At 39.9% G+C, this 19,575-nt stretch overlaps 1 protein-coding gene across 1 annotated transcript in view; it reads left to right on the forward strand.

Moving 5' to 3' along the window:
- The window catches only part of ANO2 (anoctamin 2), a 193,467-nt gene that overhangs the window by 161,245 nt on the left and 12,647 nt on the right, over nucleotides 1-19,575 (forward strand). The window contains exon 20 of the mRNA XM_072846239.1: nucleotides 7,745-7,893. Within this exon, the coding sequence (XP_072702340.1) occupies nucleotides 7,745-7,893 (149 nt within the window). The remainder of the gene's footprint in view (nucleotides 1-7,744; nucleotides 7,894-19,575) is intronic.

Genomic DNA, 19,575 nt, shown 5'->3' on the forward strand with positions numbered 1-19,575 from the left:
GATGTGATTTTTTTCCCGTCTTCCAAAAACTTACTGCTACTGGACTTTTTTAATGGGGATTTTAAGATGTTAGAAATTCTGTATTTATTATTTTTGACTCATGAAAGCAGAGGCTGATCCAGTCCAAACAGAAAATTCCTGTCAAATTATTTCTCATTTCCCTCACTACAACTCTTGGTGCAAGAATGTGACAATTTAATCCCATTTTTCTCCCTCATTTCTGCTCCCCCACCCTTCTGCCAACAACCTATGGTGGCCTCAATTTTTAAAACTGAATAACTGTTTAAAATCAAACATACTTTCATCCTCTCCTTCGCAGAGAAATACCTCATTTCAGTCACAATGCTATCTTGTCATCCCAAAATAAGCACATCTGGTATTCCTTTGCTTGTTTGCATTCTCAAGAACATCATGTATATATTTATAGGACTTGGCTCTTCTCACCAGACCTGTTTGCACCAGGAGAAGCACAGTGCTTTACTGAACACTTAAGTTAATTAAATCAGAGTTAGCCTTCTATTTCTGCATAGACCACTCTACTGGTTTGGACTAGATCCTTAATGGTACTCTATTTTACCTCATCTGCCCCATATACACAGACACACTTTGAGTACTGATCAATCAGATTTTCAGAGGGCTGTGCATAGGTCTGCCGGACACATATAAATGCAGACCAAAAGGGGCTCCAAACATGCATGTGTTGCACAAGTAGTAGTTCTGGCATGTCTGTGTCTCACATGTAATCTACTGTGTCTATACATGCTGTTGTTAGATGTGACAGCTGTATAGATAAACATACCCTCGCTCTCTGCCCTCCAGCCTTCTTGTCTGGCTTCCTACTGGATCATATTCTCTCTGTTCTGCTACCTTTTTTCCTTGGTAATCTCTTACAGTCAGCTCATCTCCTCTCTTAGATCATCCTTTTTCTACCAATAAGTTTTTTATTTTCCTTCCCAGGATATCTCTATCTTCATCGGGCCCTTGTTCTATTTTGCAGTGTCTACTTTTGCACAAGCTAAGCACTGTGATGAACAGTCCTGCTGTGGCAGAAAGATAGATCAATATTTTCTATCTCCAGTTTCAGCAGCTGCATTTTTTTTCCCCTTGCCTTGTGCCTCTTTGGAGGGAATGAGAGTCAGAGTGAATAACACAGATTCTTCCGTTGTATTTTCACCCTGTGAAAATTTTCACTGAGGGCAGAGTACAAGTGCTGCAATCAACCTTACCCATATGGAGGAGCAGAATAAAACCCAAGGCATTTTAATTGCTTGCAGAAGATCACAAAGCCTTACTCCCATTTGTTGTCTCTTTCCCTCAAACAATACTACTAAGTAGATGACAGGCTGAGCTTATAAGCAACAGCCATCCATTTTATCTCTAGCACCCCAAATGTTGATGCAATTGGGAACCATCATTCAGTGTCTTCATTCTGGCTTGTCCACAGTCAGTGGTGGCTGAAGAGTTATGGAGTTAAACTTCAGATGGCAGCCCTGCATTGTTTGGGGTCATTGGGACACATCCTTACTTTTTCCTTCAATGTTTCTGGAGAAACTGCTGCACAGCTATGACAGATGTGACTTGATGGTCTTCTAAACCTTTCTGTGATTTCTTTTTCAATTGCTGCACCCAAGAATATCAAAACAGCTAGGTAAATGCAACAGCAGTTGAATTATGGAAAACTAAGCCTTCTTGAATTGAAATGTGTGTTCTGTGGGGCTGGAATTCACAAGTTTAACATGCCACAGTTCACTCAGATGTGTTACATACCATAATTCTTTTACTGTTGCTACAGGAATTGACCCTAAAAGGCTGCAGGGCTTGAAAGCCTTAACCTAGAGTTCCTTTAAGACTCCTTTTCTTCAGCTCTGTTTTTCTGAACTTACTGAAAAAAATCTGTGTGCTTATTTTATTACTCTCTGTCTTTGACCTTGGTGATAGACCCTTAGGGTAAAATCCTGGCCCTGTTGAAGTCAATGGCAAAACGGCCATTGATTTTACTGAGGCCCTGATTTTGGCCTATTTATCCAACATCCATTTCCATCACTTGCTTCAAAATGTACTTGACTATGTTGTATGAGAATACCAAGAGTTAATAAAATCAATTTAAAGACACTTTTTCATAGCTATTATCTTTTATGTTGCTTTTCACCTTTAATAAATTATTCCTAATTAATGGAGTATTTTTTGGCTTTTTTTTTCTTTCCTGCTTTTGGTTGTTGTTTTCTTCTGTTTGAGAAATCAATAAATCGCAAACACAACTGAAACTTCTGTAGAATCCAGGACGTCTCAGTGTGCCAGGGAAGCATGACTAGACCATAAATATGTGGAACAGGATGAGAGATTAAAGTCCTTTCATTCTCCCCCTGCTTCCTTCTTGTACCCCCTACCTGTGAATATGAGGTCTCTCCTTATGTGAACAGACTGTAGGAATATGACTGACGAAAAGCCTGGACCTTCAGCACTCCTTCCCCAATATAGCAAACAAAATTACAGGCAAGGACAGAAGAGTCTGAGTCACTGCACTTCCTTTTCTCTAGACACAAGTGCTCCAGCTACTCAACCTAATAGTCTTTTCTGTGTAGCTTTCTCCCTGTACTCTTTTCTATCATGCTACAAATGAAAAAAGCATCAACTGGAAAGATAGCCTTAAAAACCACCTGATATAAATAATCATTCATCCCTGGCAGCTGGATTCTAGGGGTTTTCTGTCTTTTCATGTAGAATCTCCATTTGCATGTCTGTTCTAGCAAGTACTGGCTTGCAGTACTTCAAATTGAGTTGTTGGTGACTGTCACAGGTGATCTGCCTTTGCAGTACCCAAGGGCATTTGTTAACTGAGAGTCTTGAGAAATCAGTTCCAATTCTTTCTGGCAAGCTCTGGTGGACATACATCGTGAGGACTGCACAGCCACTGAAGACACAAAGATTTGCACCAACAAAATAGTTTTCCTGCATCTCTCCTATTTCAACCTGCCTCCCAGCTGCCCTGCCCCTCCAGCCTCTCTATCCACTCTATCTCCTTCCACTCTATCTCACTCCACAAATTTCTCATTTTTCCCAAGACCCCCCAAATCCTGCTACTCCTTTTTACTGTATAAATAGAGCAACTGTTGAATCATCTGACTGTTTTTTTAAAATAAGGCTTTGTGTAAGTGCACCATGTGCAAGCCAGGATTACTGGATTTTTATTTCTCTCTTCTTTTCCTCATTTTTTTCTCAAAATCTTGTGGGTTCTTCCCAGCATTTTCCTGTAGAGATTTTATGCTCGCTTCAGATGCTAATTACCTTGTGTAATGGGATGCTTATTGGTTATATTGGGAATTACAAACAGCATAATTAAACCATGTTCCCACCTCTTATCTAACACAACAGTTTGGTGCCAATCCCTTGTGAGAAACTGCAGCATCATTTTTAACTACTCTAGACATAGCCTTCTGACAAAAACCTATTCTTCATTTTCTTTCTCCCTGATCCAGCATTCATTCTTCTTTCATGCTATTCAGTCTCCTCAAGAATGTATCTTGCTTTTTGATATTCACTGGCAAAAGGACCAGAAATAATGGCTGTTCTACATTTCTACAGTTTTCTGTTTGTCCAGATTCATATGGCTACTAGTGGGGTCACGAAACTTTGCTGCATGTCCCTCCAGCATAAAGCTTTTTGGAGACTCATCCTGAATGGGCAAACCTACCTCATTCTCACTGGTGGGGCTGCCTGGCATGCAGAAATCAGAAGCTAAAATAGCTCTTGATTATAATTGTCTGTCAACTTTGTTTAAAAATGTTGAGCTGAGTAATTAAAAAACAAGTTTCACACAAATGCATTTAAAAAGCTTACTCAGTTTTAATAACACAATCATATGTGCAGGTATAGAGATCTGCAAAACTCATTTTCATTGCCTTACTGCTGTATAGCTGGAGAATAACACTGTGCAAATCCCTGTTCTCTGTTCCTTTAACTTTCTGGCACATTTCTGTTTGGTCTGAAACTTCACATGATTGGATATGACACAAAAGTACATTTTTTGTGGAAAATTTGAAAGAATTAGTTTGGCTTGCTTTCAGTTAGTTGATCCTTTAAAAAATTACATAAAAATAAAAATAAGAACACTCTTCAAAGCTTAACTCAAAATGATTAAAGGTGCCACTCCTCATGCCTGGCTTACAAATAGCCAGATGAATAATTAAAAACTATTCTGAGTAACTGAGCCCTGGACTTAGTGTATTCCTGAATAAATATTAAAAACAACTATTGTTTTAGTTACTGGGTTCTCAGGGGAGTTATGTGTATGCATTAAACTCCATAACTCGACTCCGTGGTGCTATAACCAGAGGATTAGGTCACACATGTACAGACTTCACATCTAAACACACCCAAACTTTATCTCAGCTGCTGCAGTGACAGTGAGATGCTCTTCAATCTCATCTGCCCACGGAAATGTGAGGGACATTTATAGCTCGTATCATTTTATTGGAACAGAAATCAGCACTGTCTTGAACTTATTGTTCACTGTCCTCTGAGAGTCCCTCACATTAGGAAATTAATTGGGATATGCTGGAAGAGCATCCTGGGAATTCTTTGATTGTTTTAAATCCTGCCCCCAGTCTCCTATCCTCTGAATACTACATCACCTCTGTCACAAATTCCCTTGATTGCCATAAAAGCAGAGGGGGGGAAAAGGAAATTTTAGTGTCTTGAAATGGCTGAGTTTGCATGATGTAGGAGGTAAATGTCTTTGTAAGGATCCATCTAATTCTTTCTTGTGAAGTATTTTAAATCTCCCCACCCTTTTATTAAAACTGTGTGAACTGAATGTTCTGGGTACCAAAAGTATTTGGTTAGCCCAAATATATCTGGGTATTAACAAAGTACTGCGGAAGTTACCATCAGACTTATGAGCTACGCCTTAGCTGCACCTGGAACAAAAGCTGGAGTTGATCTGTTGATTTTTGCTGTTTTGTGATCCTGGGACTGACAGGGCGTGATGCAATCTAGATCTGTTTTAAGAATGTCTGCCAGTCCCCATTTCCTCCATACTGGTGATGAAATTGAATGGGTCCTGTAAACACTGGTTGGTGTAGAAATTCTGCAGCCACTGTGGTCATTTCCAGGCTGCTGTAGAGCCTTGTACTATGTGGTGACACAGTGTTCCTCTGTGGCTCAGTGTATATTAAGGAACAAAGAAATAAACCTACCCAGCAAAGCATTTAGTGTGTTTGCCAACTAGCTGTGCCCTGCTACTTAAGTTAGGGTCTGAGAAAGCGGTTCTGCTTAACTGGAGGTACAAATGAAAACCCCTACCATTTCCCCATACACTCCTGTCTCCAGGCCACACACCTCTAGTTCAAAGGATTTATCGCAAGCTGTGGGGGAAAAGTTTGTGGGAGAGCCCTGCTTACACTACTGGCAAAACATTACTGGAATTAGTCTGGATTTTCACTCATATGGCACATATGTGAACAACTATAAAATAAGGTTGAGCATATTTGTGAAAGATAAATTTCATCTGCAAAATGAAGACATACAATAAGTATAAATCTTGATTTTTTATGCTAATTCAACTGTACTTCACTTCCTTGATTTTGAAGAAATATCTCATTCACTGCACTTTTCCATGGGAATTTCTCAATGTGTAAAATAGCATGAAGTTATTGATGCATATATATTTAATATGTCATCTGTGGCAGGCATTGGGAATACTTTACTCTTCTTTTAGAGGTGGATTCCTTTTACTCTGGGATTATACTACTTATGAAATTCATGTATTTGTCAGTGTTGTGAAATTTGTATCACCATCTCAGTGGGACAGTGATTGATCCTACTATTCCTACTGAGGTCCAAATAAATACTTGCACAAATAATTGCTCACCCATGTGAGTAATTTATAGTCTGGCCAAAATGGACCATGTTATTGTAAAACATGGTCAAAATGAGACTCTCTGATACAACCTCTTCTGACCTATGGGAGCTGGGAGACATAACTGATCTGTGTTTACTTAAGAAATGGTAGGAAATGGTTTTGCTTTTCTGCTTCAGAGGCAGTGAAAACTCAGTTGGTCTTGCAAGACGTATACTTTTCAGGTAGCAGAAATATTGCCTGACTGAAATCGGGAATTTCCAAGTCTCACCATAACAGTGGTTGTGTGCTAGCTCAGTGTTCCACCTTTATACACACCGTGGCATATCTGAAGGAAAATTCAGAGCCTCTAAAACTCTTATGAGAAATCTCTGCAGGAAGATTATATGGTTGTGCAAGTACATAAAGCATCTAACTCCTGGTGAAGTAAGGTTTTCAGGGTCTACATAAATCTACATACTTTGCCTTATACATGATAGGTAAACTCTCAGGAAAAAAAAAAACTTCAGAAACATATATTTTTCACATAAGCATTCAATAAATGTTTCAATTTTGATGTTAGTAGTTATAGAATTCTGTAGTTTCCAGTGGCTTAGGAATAAACTTGCAGAGAAGTTCCAGTGAGTTCCAGTTCTTCCCCAGTGAGTTCCAGTATGGGCTGCATTATGGAGTACTAAAGAGGCTGTTACTGTATATATCCAAAGTGACACTTTCCTAGCAATAATCTGTTACGGAATCCAAAGTGACTAAGGTAGGATTTCTGTCTGTCTGTGACAGGAATGATACACCTCTCTCAGACCAAATTCTACTGCCCTTGCTGAAACTCTCTCATGCATCTGATTCTCTCCCTTAGTTTGAACCCTGTTTGCATGTTAGGTAGAAGCATGGGAATTGCATTTTTCTGGGATGAAAGGCCATTAGTAAAATTAAGACATTGCTTATACTTAACATTTCATCGGTACATATTTTATTATTTTTATTAGTTGTAGCATCATTTTGGTTAAAGAAAAGAGTGCTTCCCCTTTAAGGTTCCACAAGCACCATCTTTTTTTGTCTATTTAGATAAACTCAGGTACATGTGCTTGTGACAAGAGAGCACTGGAACCTGAAGAGCTGCAGGTGTTTTCTGGTGGTCACAGGTCTGGTTTTAAGTCAATAATATCCATTTTGAGAGTCCTAAATGGCTTTGGACCTATCACTATCTTGGAGCCACTTCTCTTTTTGGTGCTGCAGATTTATTAGCAGAGGTGTTAATTTCCTTTTGCTTTGAACAACAGGCAGTTTTTCTGCTAAAATGTTCATAAGACCACCAGGTTTAGGAATCAGTACAGTCTTGCACCCTCTTTGGCTGGCAATATGTCCAGTCATTTTGACCTTAAAAGTGTACTATATTAGAAGTTCCAAAGTTTCATGGTGAGAGAAAAGTACACTTGTGCTAGATATGTGGTATGAAGGCATCACATAACCTTCTGGTATTTTGTTTGTTTGTTTCTTTCTTTCTTTCTTGAGAGGTGCCCAGTGTGTTGTTTTTGAGAGTATTACTTATTACTAATATTATTTAGGTCCAAGGTGCTTGAGCTTCAGGAAGATGCCCATTCAACACGTATCTAAAGAGAAACAATTATTAAAAAGTACTGGCTTCAACTCCATTTTAACAGTGTTGTGCTGTTGTAACTTTCCTCTTGACACAGGAACACAGGAACTGCTGCCTCCAGCAGCTTGTCACCTGGCAATAAGCAGCATCAGAACATCAGAGGATGGTGTAAACTAAGCCTGTGGGGCATCAAAGTAATGTGATATACAGTTTGTATTGCTCTGCAAAGACTTGGGTCAAATCTTGTACCGAAAAAAAAAAGAGTTGGTTCAATCTGAACTTTTGTTCCTTAGGAAGCTAAAGAAGCTCTTCAGGAAGCTGAAGGATGAAAGAACTGAACCAAAGGAAATGGACACCAACCAATCAAAGGACCCTCAGCAATGGGATCTTGACTACATCTTGGAACCTTTCACTGGGCTGACTCCAGAATACATGGAAATGAGTAAGTTTTCTGAATTCTCTTTCCCTTTCTGCAATAACCATAGTTTTATATAGGACCAGTCACTGTCTATCATATGACTGTATGTCATAACTTGGCACGATAAAGGGGGAAAAAACCCAAAACACTTGTAGCTTTGCAGAAATTACATGCAAGACAGCAGGACTATGAGACTGCCACATTACCAGCATAACAACAATTATGAGTCCTAGTGTCTCAAAATACTTATACTGTGAGAGTCCAGTGTTCCCAGCTGAGAACAGTGCATAGAAACCATACAGCCACAGAATCACAGAATAGCTAAGGTTGAAAAGGACCTCTAGAGATCATCTAGTCCAACCCCCTGCTAAAGCAGGGTCAGCTAGAGCAGGTTGCTCAGGGACTTGTCCAGTTGTCCAGCTGGGTTTACAGTACTTCCAGGGATGCAGACTCTACAACTTCTCTGTGCAACCTTTTCCAGTATTTGATCACCCTTACAGTAAAAAAGTTTTTTCTTACATTTAAATTGCATTTCCTATATTTCATTTTGTGCCCATTGCCTCTTATCTTTTTACTGGGCACCCTTGAGAAGAGTCTAGCTCTGTCTTCTTTAATCCACCCAAGAGGTATTTGAACACATTGGTAAGATCCCCCTGAGCCTTCTCTTCCTGTGGTACAACAATCCCAGTTCTCTCAGCTTCTCCTTGTACGTCAAGTCCTCCCATCCCTTAATGATCTTAGTGGCTCTTCACTGGATTCACTGCAGTATGTCCATGTCTTGTACTGGGGAGCACAGAACTGGAAAGAGCACTTCAGGTGTGGTCACAGTAGTGCTCGGTAGAGGGGATGGATCCCCCTTCTTGACCTGCTGGCAATGCTCTTCCTAATGCACCCCAGAAGGCTATTGGCCTTCTTTGTACCTATGGCACATTGCTGGTTCATGTTCAACATGCTGTCCACCAGGATGCTTAGGCCCTTTTTTGCAAAGTTGCTTCCCAGCTAGTCAGTTCCTAGCGTCTACTGATGCCTGGGGTTATCCCTGCCCACGTGCAAGACTTTGCATTTTCCTTTGCTGAACTTTGTGAGATTCTTCTTGGACCATTTCTCCAGCTTGTTGAGGTCCTTCTCAATGACAGCACAATCATCTGGTGTAACTCCTCCCAAAATTAAAATCACTCATTAATGTTTCCAATGTAGTAAAAATATGTAGATTCCAAAATATAAATGTGTATTTTCTTCTCATAGAAGTAAATCTCCCTTTACAACAGAAAACTGTAGGAATATCTTTTTAGATAACTTAGTTCATGACTGAATGTTACTGATGTTGAATCACATACACAGCATTCCCAGCTATGCTTAAATTAAAATCCACATGCATATACAACAGAAGAGAACCTTCAGCCTGTAAGAGCTTCTCGGTCAGCTGAAAGAGACAGTGGAATGGAGAATTGTTATTCCCATTTTACTCATGGAGAGCTGCGGCATACAGGTATTGAGTTGGCCGCACTTTCTAAGGAAGTCTAGGGCACACTTGGGAATTATTTCTCAGACTCCCACTTTTCATACCAGTTCTTTAACCAGCACATTCTCTATTTTTTTAAATAGCATGTGCATACTTTCTCTGCATGCATCACCCTTCTGGAGTGCCTGACATCACTAGTGGTATGCACTGCCAGACATTTGGTCATCTTTCAAACCCATGTAAAGTAGGAGCAACTCTATTAAAGTCAATAGTATTCTAATTTTGTAAAGCTGGTGCCCATCATGTGTATAATTTTGTAAAGCTGGTGCCCATGTATGTGCTTGCTGTTTTTCACAGTTACTTAAATTGCTGCTAAACTATGGCAGAGATAAGTACTTTTTCAAGGTTGCTCCGCAGTTTGCTTTTCCACATTAGAGGAGATAAGTATGTTGGTGGAAACCCAGAGGAAAATGGAAGCAATTCTTTCTTGAAGTGGCAAGATGCCACCAGTTATATATTTGGTAACCACTCAGTCAGGGAGCAGCAGTTCCTGATTTCCGTTAGGTGGGATCCAGGAGCTGGATCTGCTGCTTCACAGAAATACCTCTCTCAAGATGCAATGTCTATCAGAATGAAACTGTATGCACTTTTTAGTATATGCAAGTGTGGATTGCTGACATCTTACTGACTTGATCCATAATTTGCATATCATTAAAAGACTCTCTGATTTAGGATCTGAGATCAGTGTGTTTACTGTAAGTCATTTGAGATGTAGGATTAGAGTGTTTTCTGCTGTCTGGAAGATGAGGCAAGAAAGAAACTTTAAATCACTGAGTTTGTTCAAATAAAATATCACTAATAATTTATTTTCATTTTAACGTTTGGCATTGTGCCATTGTCCTCAGTAGTTATAATTTGGAAGTCTGGTCCCCTTGGTATCTTGATTGCACTTTGCTCAAGAGAAAATGTAGTTCCATTGTCCAAAGTCGTGCTGATACTTATGAAATGATGTTTGAAATTCTGAGTACAGTATCTGCCTGTATAAATGGATACAGAGAGCAAACCCAAAAACTAGGCATTTTTAGTATAATTCTGCTTTGTAAGGAATCCTCTGTTGCCTTCTCCGAGCTTTCACTGAGATCGTTTGATCACATTCATCTCCATGTGTCCACTTACACTCATCCACTGCTCCAGCAGGAGCAGGTCAAACACTGGGATAAAGGAGTACACTACAAATGAATTAGCCGAGGACAAATATCAAACATCGGATAGAGAATTTCAAAGTGAAATACATACAAGCCTTCTTTCTCATTCTGAAGTGTGTTTGTTATAAACTCCAAGGAATATCTCTATGACTCAACAGAACCCAGGAGGACAGAGGTGCAAATAATCACCAGATAACTCAGTCTTGCAGCCCTGGGACACCTTGCAACTTCAGCTGTCCTCACGGAAAGGAACCTGAGAGGAATCACAGAATCACAGAATCGTATAGGTTGGAAAAGACCTTTAAGATCATTGAGTCCAACCGTTAACCTAAGACCACCACTATACCATGTCCCTAAGCACCTCATCCAAATGTCTTTTAAATACTTCCAGGGATGGCGACTCAACCACTTCCCTGGGCAGCCTGTTCCAATGCTTGACAACCCTGTCAGTCATGTAAAATTTCCTAATATCCAATCTAAACCTCTCCTGATGCAACTTGAGGCCGTTTCCTCTCGTCCTATCATTTGTTACCTGGGAGAAGAGACCGACCCCCACCTCTCTACAACCTCCTTTCAGGCAGTTGTAGAGAACGATAAGGTCTCCCCTCAGCCTCCTTTTCTCCAGGCTAAACAACCCCAGTTCCCTCAGCTGCTCCTCATAAGACTTCTGCTCTAGACCCTTCACCAGCTTTGTTGCCCTTCTCTGGACACGCTCCAGCACCTCAATGTCTCTCTTGTAGTGGAGGGCCCAAAACTGAACACAGTATTCGAGGTGCAACACAGTATTCGAGGAAGCAGCACACAGGGATGCTAGGGAGTAAGTAAGAGGCCAGGCTCTTCACACCAGATGCAAACCAAAATTGCAGTGTACCCCTCAGCCCTGTAGCTGCCTCATGAGTAGACCCTGGCGAGGCAGGGGAGGAGAAAGGGGGAATGGTATGGGCGGGGAAGGACAAAGAAGAGAAATAATCTAGGCAAACCCAAGCTTTAGGGCATAAAAGTATTCAGGTGAGAACCACAGCTTGTCAATGGGTATGTTATCTAAAACCAGACATCTGTTAAATATTGTATGTGACAACTCCTGTTTTAACAAGCCACTATTCTCAAAACATCTGAAAGAGAATGCATTTTATGCCAAAAAAAGTGAATACCATGTATGGTTTATCTATATATATATAGATATAGAAATAGCTATATTGATTTATATATATAATATAATTATAAATGCATATATGGGATTTTATATAGTGGTGGATCTATGTAAATATATAAATATGCAAGTGTACATGAGGTACTTTATATAATGGCAGATTTAGGGATCTCTTTTATGGATATGTTTGTGGGTCTGAACCTTGCCCTCTGTAGTGCCATCAAGTTGACAAAAAGAAGCTCTCACCTGCCATCATCTTATTCTTAATTATTTCAACTCACCTAGGATCTGGCTGTGTGTTGCAGCCTCTACTACCTTATCCCCTTATGCACTTGATATTTTGTTGAAAAAGTCTCCTTTAGGATTGATTTTTTCAATGCGTTATTTCAGCCCAAGTTGATTTTTCCTCCTGGAAACTTTAAGCAAACTTCTTTGCAATTTTTAAGTTAAACAATGGTGACAAAATATAGACATTTCCCCTTATAAACATTTTCATATGTTTTTATGTTCAGGCATAACTCAGAAATGTCTGCACTTTAACATCCAAAATTTCCTTGTTAGCTAGTTCTCTCTAAGGACAAGGACCTTTAGTTATTGGTAATAAACAAACAGAATAAATACAACTGTTTATAAATATTTAATTTCTTGTCCTTGCACATCTGTGGTAGTTGATCTTATTCATTCTGGGAGCTAAAACACGTGATCGGTTGCAGCATGAATGGCTATTTACAGCAAAAGCCACTGGCAGGGTAAGGAGGAGGCAGACTTCTTCCGAGTTATAATGGGCCAGAGACTGCTGAGTACGCTCTGTGATAACCAAGAAGTGTGGCTGACTGATACAGTAGCAGGATGGAGCCTTGAGTGTGTTATGAACAAGTATCTCTCACTTTCCAAATATTATATACTGGTGCTTTGTCCTAATTATAGTTGGACCTAATGCAAAACATCCAGGTGTGGGAGGAAGCTCTTTCCACTCTCTGTTACCTGTGGGAAACTTCCATAGCATCTGTAATGATGCCATCACCCTGATTCAAGATGTCTGTGTAGGAGATCACCCTTGATTCATTGATGAGGACACCACTTAGATGCAAAGGTCTGCCTTGTTGGAATAACTTGTAGTATCAGGATCTAAGCTACTGATGTTATAAATCACTGGTCACTATGCCTGTGTTTTAGATTAGTCCCTAGTGCCTAGATGATAAACAATGCTGAGTACCTCATCCTGCAGTCATTCAAGGATAATTAGATAGATGCCCTGCAAATGAATGGATGAATTACTAATCTAAACATTTGTTTACAACAGGAGAATTAGCTTCTCAAGTGAAGAGAATAGCTCACTGAGCCTTGTGTGCCACAGTGAGCTATGCCCTGCCCATGGGATTCAAGACAAATGCACGGCAAATGAAATCCAAGCTGCACCTCCCAAGCCTGCTTGTTGCCCTGGGTCCATACCACTGCAGTCAGCTGTCAGATTCACTGCAGAGTGACTCAGACCACCCACGCAAAGAGGAAGCACTTTATGCAGCTCAGCACTGAACCTGTCAGCTGGGATTGTTGTGAAGGGCATCAAGCTGGAATGGCGAGGCAAGAGGCAGTTACACAGCTTATTTACCTGTTTTTCTAAATCTGATTTGAGAGGGGGAGGGAAGGGAAATGATGCAGCAAGTGCAGAGGAAGCATTTTTTTTTCCTGAACTGCTAAAAAAGGTAGAATGACTGGGATGTAAGAAGAGGTATGATATTAAGGAGAAGAGAGAAATCTGATTGATGTTTCAGAACTTAGTTCTTAATTTTCACAGTGATTTACTCAGGCAAGCTCCCACTGGTATCAGTGGCTATCTGCTCAACCAGGAATGAAGCAGCTGAATAAAAAACTGTTGACTGGGCTTACTGTAGCCTTTGGGTTGCCTCATCCAGATGATGATGGGATTTCATGCAGAAACAGGCATGGACAGATCATGTATCCACGTATGAATATTCACTACATTCAGGTTTGTCCTGCCAGGATGCTCCTACTTTCAAGGATGGGTGACATCTTTAAGACTACACAGAAAGCCTCTGACCAAACTGAGACTCTTGACTCCAGGTCTGCCATTTGCTAGGCTGTACCCTAATCACAGGCAGTCCTTGTCTTCTGTATCCATATAGAGTTTCTTCTACTAATTTCTATCAAAAGGGTTGACATGTGCCCTTTCTGAAGGAAACCTGGACTCTGGCCCACTCCCCATGCAGCAAATCATATATTCTCTTTGCATTCCTTTATGAAGCAGATTAGCCCTGGTGAGGCACCACTTGTCTGAGGGATAGTGTTTGCAGCAATGTCAGGATGTGTTTGGCAGTATGATATGTCACAGGTAAAGGAGTTTTTGATGGTAACTATCCCACTTTAATTTTGGAATGGCCATTTTAAAGCTGCTGGTATTTCCTTTTATTCTGTTTTATTACACCAGAAAGCCTGAAGCCTTGTAGTTGAGAGGCTGTAGGAAGCTTTCTTATCATTTGAACTAGATGTCATGGGAAGGGGTAATGATACTTTCCGCTGGCCTGTTGACTTCACATCCCTCCTCCCCATTCACAAATCCATGAATTTTCTGAGACTTCTCTCTGCCCCAGGAAGGCATACCCAGAGAAGTAAGACTACTTGTCATTTTGCCTTTTTAGACAGGAAAGATGATATATGGAGGCTTTGGGCTTAACAACTTGCGGCTAACACTAGGATGTTTCCTGGCCCTAAATAAAGACTCAAGGATTTTCTCAAACCAAGGCTTTAAAAAGACAATGAAATAGGTAGCTAGAACAGAGCTGGGAAATATGAGGCAAAAATTTATTTGCTTTTCATAGATAAAATCTCCTATTCATAAACTGTAATGCAAGTTTTCTTGAAGAATTGTGCTACAATAGTTCTGAATGATTGACAGAGATTCAGCAGCTGCAGTGTGGAAGCAAGACACTGGAGCAAATTCAGGGCAGCCAGTGGTAGGAATGATGGTTTCATGGATTCTGACTCTTGCCCAAAGTTGTATTTCAACCGTTATTAGTTATGAAAGTGAAACATCTAACTAGGAGCAGCAAAATCAAGTCCATTACTTTCATGTAACATAGAGCAAGCATTTAGTTCATGACTTTGATGTAACATAGAGCAAGCATCAAGACCAAGGCATTTAGTTTTAACATAAAAGCCACATACAAAGCTAAAAAAAAAAAAGAGGGTAAAACCCAAAGTCTACAAGTCAGGCAGACTTCCATTGACTTCAGTGGCATTTTACAGATACCAGTAGTGTGGAAGAGGCCAACACTTCACCATGGCAAATAAACTCTAAGATTTCTTTTGGGGAAAGCTTTTGTGGGTCATTTCTTCAGTGGGCTGAACTCTGAATCTGATTTCAGTCAGCAGACTGTACTGAACTTTTTTCTTGAACAGGCCTTGTCAGTCAATAGCATGTCTGCACATAGTTTTGATTTGCACCAGTGAAATTTCTGGTGACTGTTTGTTTTGATGTTATTAACTGATATATATTTGTATTTCTTAGCAGACACTCTTAAGCAGAGACACTCTTAATGCTCCTGAGTGATCAGAAAATTTTGCTCAAGGAATCCTGAAACATAAATTGTCATTGTTAACATGTGTCAAATTTGTCATTAGTACTTTCTGTTTCTAAAACTGTGCAATGACTTTTGACCCAGCCCAATATACCAGACCATATCCATTCCCAAAGTAGGTAGCATGGACAGCAATTTCCTCATCCAGCTGGTAGTGAGCTTGCAACATGGGTAACTAGTCTGCAGTGATAGGAGTTGGCAAAAAATTTATGTTTAGAGTAGCAATAAATATTGCTAATGAAACAAACTTTATGAAATAGGCTCCAAAACCAGCTAAATGATGCATGTGAATGTGTGAAATTTATACCACTACTGTTTTCTTGAGAAGAAACTGACATCAGCAATGACTTTCAGATTCTTATTTCATTTGGTCTTCCCTTCTCCAGTCGAACCCTTCTAAGAGTCCAAGGTTCATGTGGTAATTAATTGAAAACATTTTTTCTCAAACAGAAATAATAATAAAGGTTTTCATCATCCAACTTCTGTTAAAAATCAATGGCAAAATTCCCTTTTGAATTTTGAGAAGAAAATGATCAGATCCAATGTCTATAGCTACCAACTACTGTAAGGATTAATCTTAGAGGTTTGGAAGAATTTCCCCTAAAGCAGGAAAAGCCATCAAAAAGGCAATGTGTGAGGCAGCAAAAGAAAAAGAAAGGAATCATTGAAGAGAAACCTGTATTTCTCTATAATCTCTGTAATGAGGGTGGATTTGAAAATACCAACTCAGCCTGTTGTGTGTAGACTTGTTGCATGCATTTATTACCAAAGAGTAGTAAATTGTACCTTAGTTTCTCAGCCAGGCGCTGTATATTGAAAAGTTTCTTCTTAGGACTTGAAAGTTGCTTAGAACAGGAGTGATTCTTCCATTGTTTACTTCCAGTAACACATGATCCTATGACAGATGTCATATTGATACAGAAGTAATAAAAAAAGCAATAGAATCATAAACAATTACCTTCTCTTAGGTTATGTTTTGATGTAAAAGATACTAGGGTTACTCACACCAGTCAGTGTGTAAATCTGGTAGAACCCAAGTGATATTCATTGTGGAAGGTTTTATGCTGGGGACTGATTCTGTATCCCTTGCACAAGAACACTAGCCAGCACTTTCCAAATGCATGATTTAAAAGCCTTGATCTGTGCTTTTAATCATAATTTGGAGTCCAGAGTTAGAGGGACAGCGTGTGCTCTGTCTGTCTTTGTTGGGGTTGGGTTCTGTTCAGGCCCTGTGCACAGATGAACAGCTTCTATGAAAAGTGTTCTTCTGAGAAGTGCTGTGGTCTGAAAGACTTCTCTTGATGCTGTTTGTCTTTTATAGTTTTTGTCTCAGGGCCCAGCCAGCCTAAGCCTGGATGAGATGTTGCAGGTGTGGCATCAGGTGGTGAGAAAATCATGGGCTGGCTCTGAGGCCTTTGCCTCTTTCCTCCATAAGTCAGACAGTAAAGGTGACTTGTCCTGGGCACCAGTAGTATGTGGTTTGGGTTTTTTTGCTCATCAGAAATAGAGTCTGTGTCACTGCCAGCACATCTAGTCTCCTGTGTAGATGCCCCAGGAGAAGGCATTATTTCCCATGTCCTTTACTTCCCCTTATACACAACCTTAAATCATTTTGTTCACTAGCTTGTGCCATGAGGCTGGGTGATGTTCATCTCTGTTGTCTCCAGGCTGCCTACCAGGCAAGTAGGAAAGCTATGAAAGAGGCTGGATCTCCAGAGATCCAACTCCTGGCACAGGTCTCTTCAGCCTTTTGCCTCAAAGCACAGGACAATAATCACCCACATCAGGTAGGGCTGCTATGTGGGATCATAGAATTGTACGTGAACACTAGAAGAGCTTTGTATGGAGACCTTGTGGCATAAGAGTGAGCATAAAAAGTGTATTCCAGGGTTGCCATCAAGTCCTCCAGCCAAAAATAGGATGTCTTGGCGTCAGCTGTCCTTGATGGAACAGTCTTTGTGAGCGCCCTAAAAGTATTGTAAATGTTTCTACTGTGACTGGACAGGTGTCCACAGAACTCCTGGATGCTGTGACTAGATTGCTTCTGAGACCTGAACTGTACAGCAGGGATTCTTCTCTTTTTAATCCATGCAGCTCTGCCAACCTATTTATTTCTACAAATACTGACTGAACTAAACAAGTACCTTTAAACCTCTGAGGCTGTTCACAGACTGCTTTTTTAAAAATAATTGTTTGCTAGTTTACTACACAAGAACATCTAAATTATGGTGTGCTTGGTTTTGTTTTGGGGGTTTTTTTGCCTGCTTTCTGCATCATTCACACTTTCATGAAAAGGAGGCTAGAAGATTGAAGAGATTTCAAGATGGCCACACAAACACTTCTGGCATAGTGTTTTCTATGAAGACATATTTACGCAATTGTCCAGAAGTCCTTTGCATACCTTGAACATTCTTTCATGAACTTGAAAAAAAGTTAAACTGCATTTTCCCAGGCAATGAATAAAAGGAGCTGCAAACAACATCAAAGCAAATGTGTGTGTGGTTTATACTTAAAGCATTGCAAATATATATATATTTTTTTTTTTTTTAACATAATCCTCCCAGCTCTATTCCTGCTAAATTCACTTAAAGCCAAATAAGGCATATTTTGGCGCTATCTATTTTTCTAAGCATTTCACAGTTTTTTTGGACATTACTCTAACATCTGTTTTTATTTCCTTGTTAATTCCTTTTCCTGACTCTGAACATAAAATATTCAGGAAAGTATGATTTCAAGGATAGGATGTTTGTATGCTTTGAAAAAGTTCCATCTTAGTGTATGTGTAGCATATACTCTTTATCTCAAAGCAAAACAACGAGAATGAAAATCAAAAGGCTATATATATAATACAGAGATAATACTTTACTGTGCAAATGTATTGTCACTGAGAAGAGAAAAGCAGGAATATCAGTCAGAAGAGTTGCAATCTGCACATAAAAAAAGATACATGCAAGAGAAGATCCTGGAGAAAGCTGTTTTATTAGTTAGTTGTAGGCTGTGACAACAGTGCCTAAGGAAATGATTTTAAAGTAAGCAGTTGTGCTATGTGAGCCCCTGATTTTCACAAAAAGTGCAACAGATTCCTCCCATAGTGGAGAAAGAACTCCTACAGGGATTTGCCGAAAAAGCAGCCACAATAAATAGGGCCTCACACACACCAACCCTTTTTCTAGACTACTATTTGTTTAGTTCTGAAGTGTAAGTCAAAGTTAGATTTATTAGTTTAATCTTATTGGGATTACTGCCTTTGCATTTGGGCAGCATGCTTTTTGGTCTCTTTCCTCTTTTTCTACTCCTCATTAGTTTTCTGGAGTAATAAACCTCTCTCACTTCCCTGAAGTATTACTTTAAAATAATGTAGCATTTTTACAAGGAAATGATCCAGTCTCATGAGTAACATTCACCACTGATGCCTCTTGCTTTCCATGGAAGACACAGTCTTTTAGGCAATTTGTTAATTCCTCAGCACCTTGGAGTGAAAAAAAAAAAAAAAAAGTCAGCCCTTTTCAGACTCTAATTGTACCCGAATGAGATGAGGTAGGTCCTGGAGTGCCACTGAAAGAAGGGGGAATTAAGAATACTCTGCCCTCCCAAAAACTGAAGAATCTTGCTTGGAGGGACTTAGTTTTCTATTACATTATTCCAAGCATCTCTAGAGCACTGAGAGTTGTCAGAAAAACACAGTTGTGTCAGCATTGTGCTTTTGCCAGGTGACATTGGTTCCTTAGCTGCTTAGAAGATAATTTGTTTGCATGAAGAGAGGTCATCCCATGCCCTAGAAAAGAGACATAATTCACTCAGAAAACAGTGTGGTCTTTTTGTTTGTGGGTGCTGAGCTGAACTCTGTGGTGCTAGTAGTCTAGTACTGGGAACAACATGATACAAAATGTGCCATCCACTTCAAAGTGAGAGGGTTTTCTTTGGTTGGTTAGTTGTTTGGTTGTTTTTTTAAACTGTGCAAGAAGCCAGGCTTATTAGTTGTGTATCTGTTCTAGCAAGCATGGAGAACTCAGGAGGTCTGTGCTTCACTGCAATACTACTTGTTTTTTAGGACCAGTGGACTAGTGCTTTTTTTCTCCCAAACTACTTTACCCAAATTGCAAACCCAGGGGAAAAAAAAAAAAGTAACAATAGCATTCTCCTTTGCTAGGACTTAAAGAGGAAGATTTCTAACTTCGGAGGATATCAGTGACATAAGGAGGGGTGAAAATGCTCTACGACACCCCAGGCTCATGCATCCACAAAGATGCTTATTCTGTTCCTGCTCTTGACAGATTGACACCGAGTTTT

Source organism: Ciconia boyciana, chromosome 1 (assembly GCF_034638445.1).
Source record: "Ciconia boyciana chromosome 1, ASM3463844v1, whole genome shotgun sequence".
NCBI classification, from domain to species: domain Eukaryota; kingdom Metazoa; phylum Chordata; class Aves; order Ciconiiformes; family Ciconiidae; genus Ciconia; species Ciconia boyciana.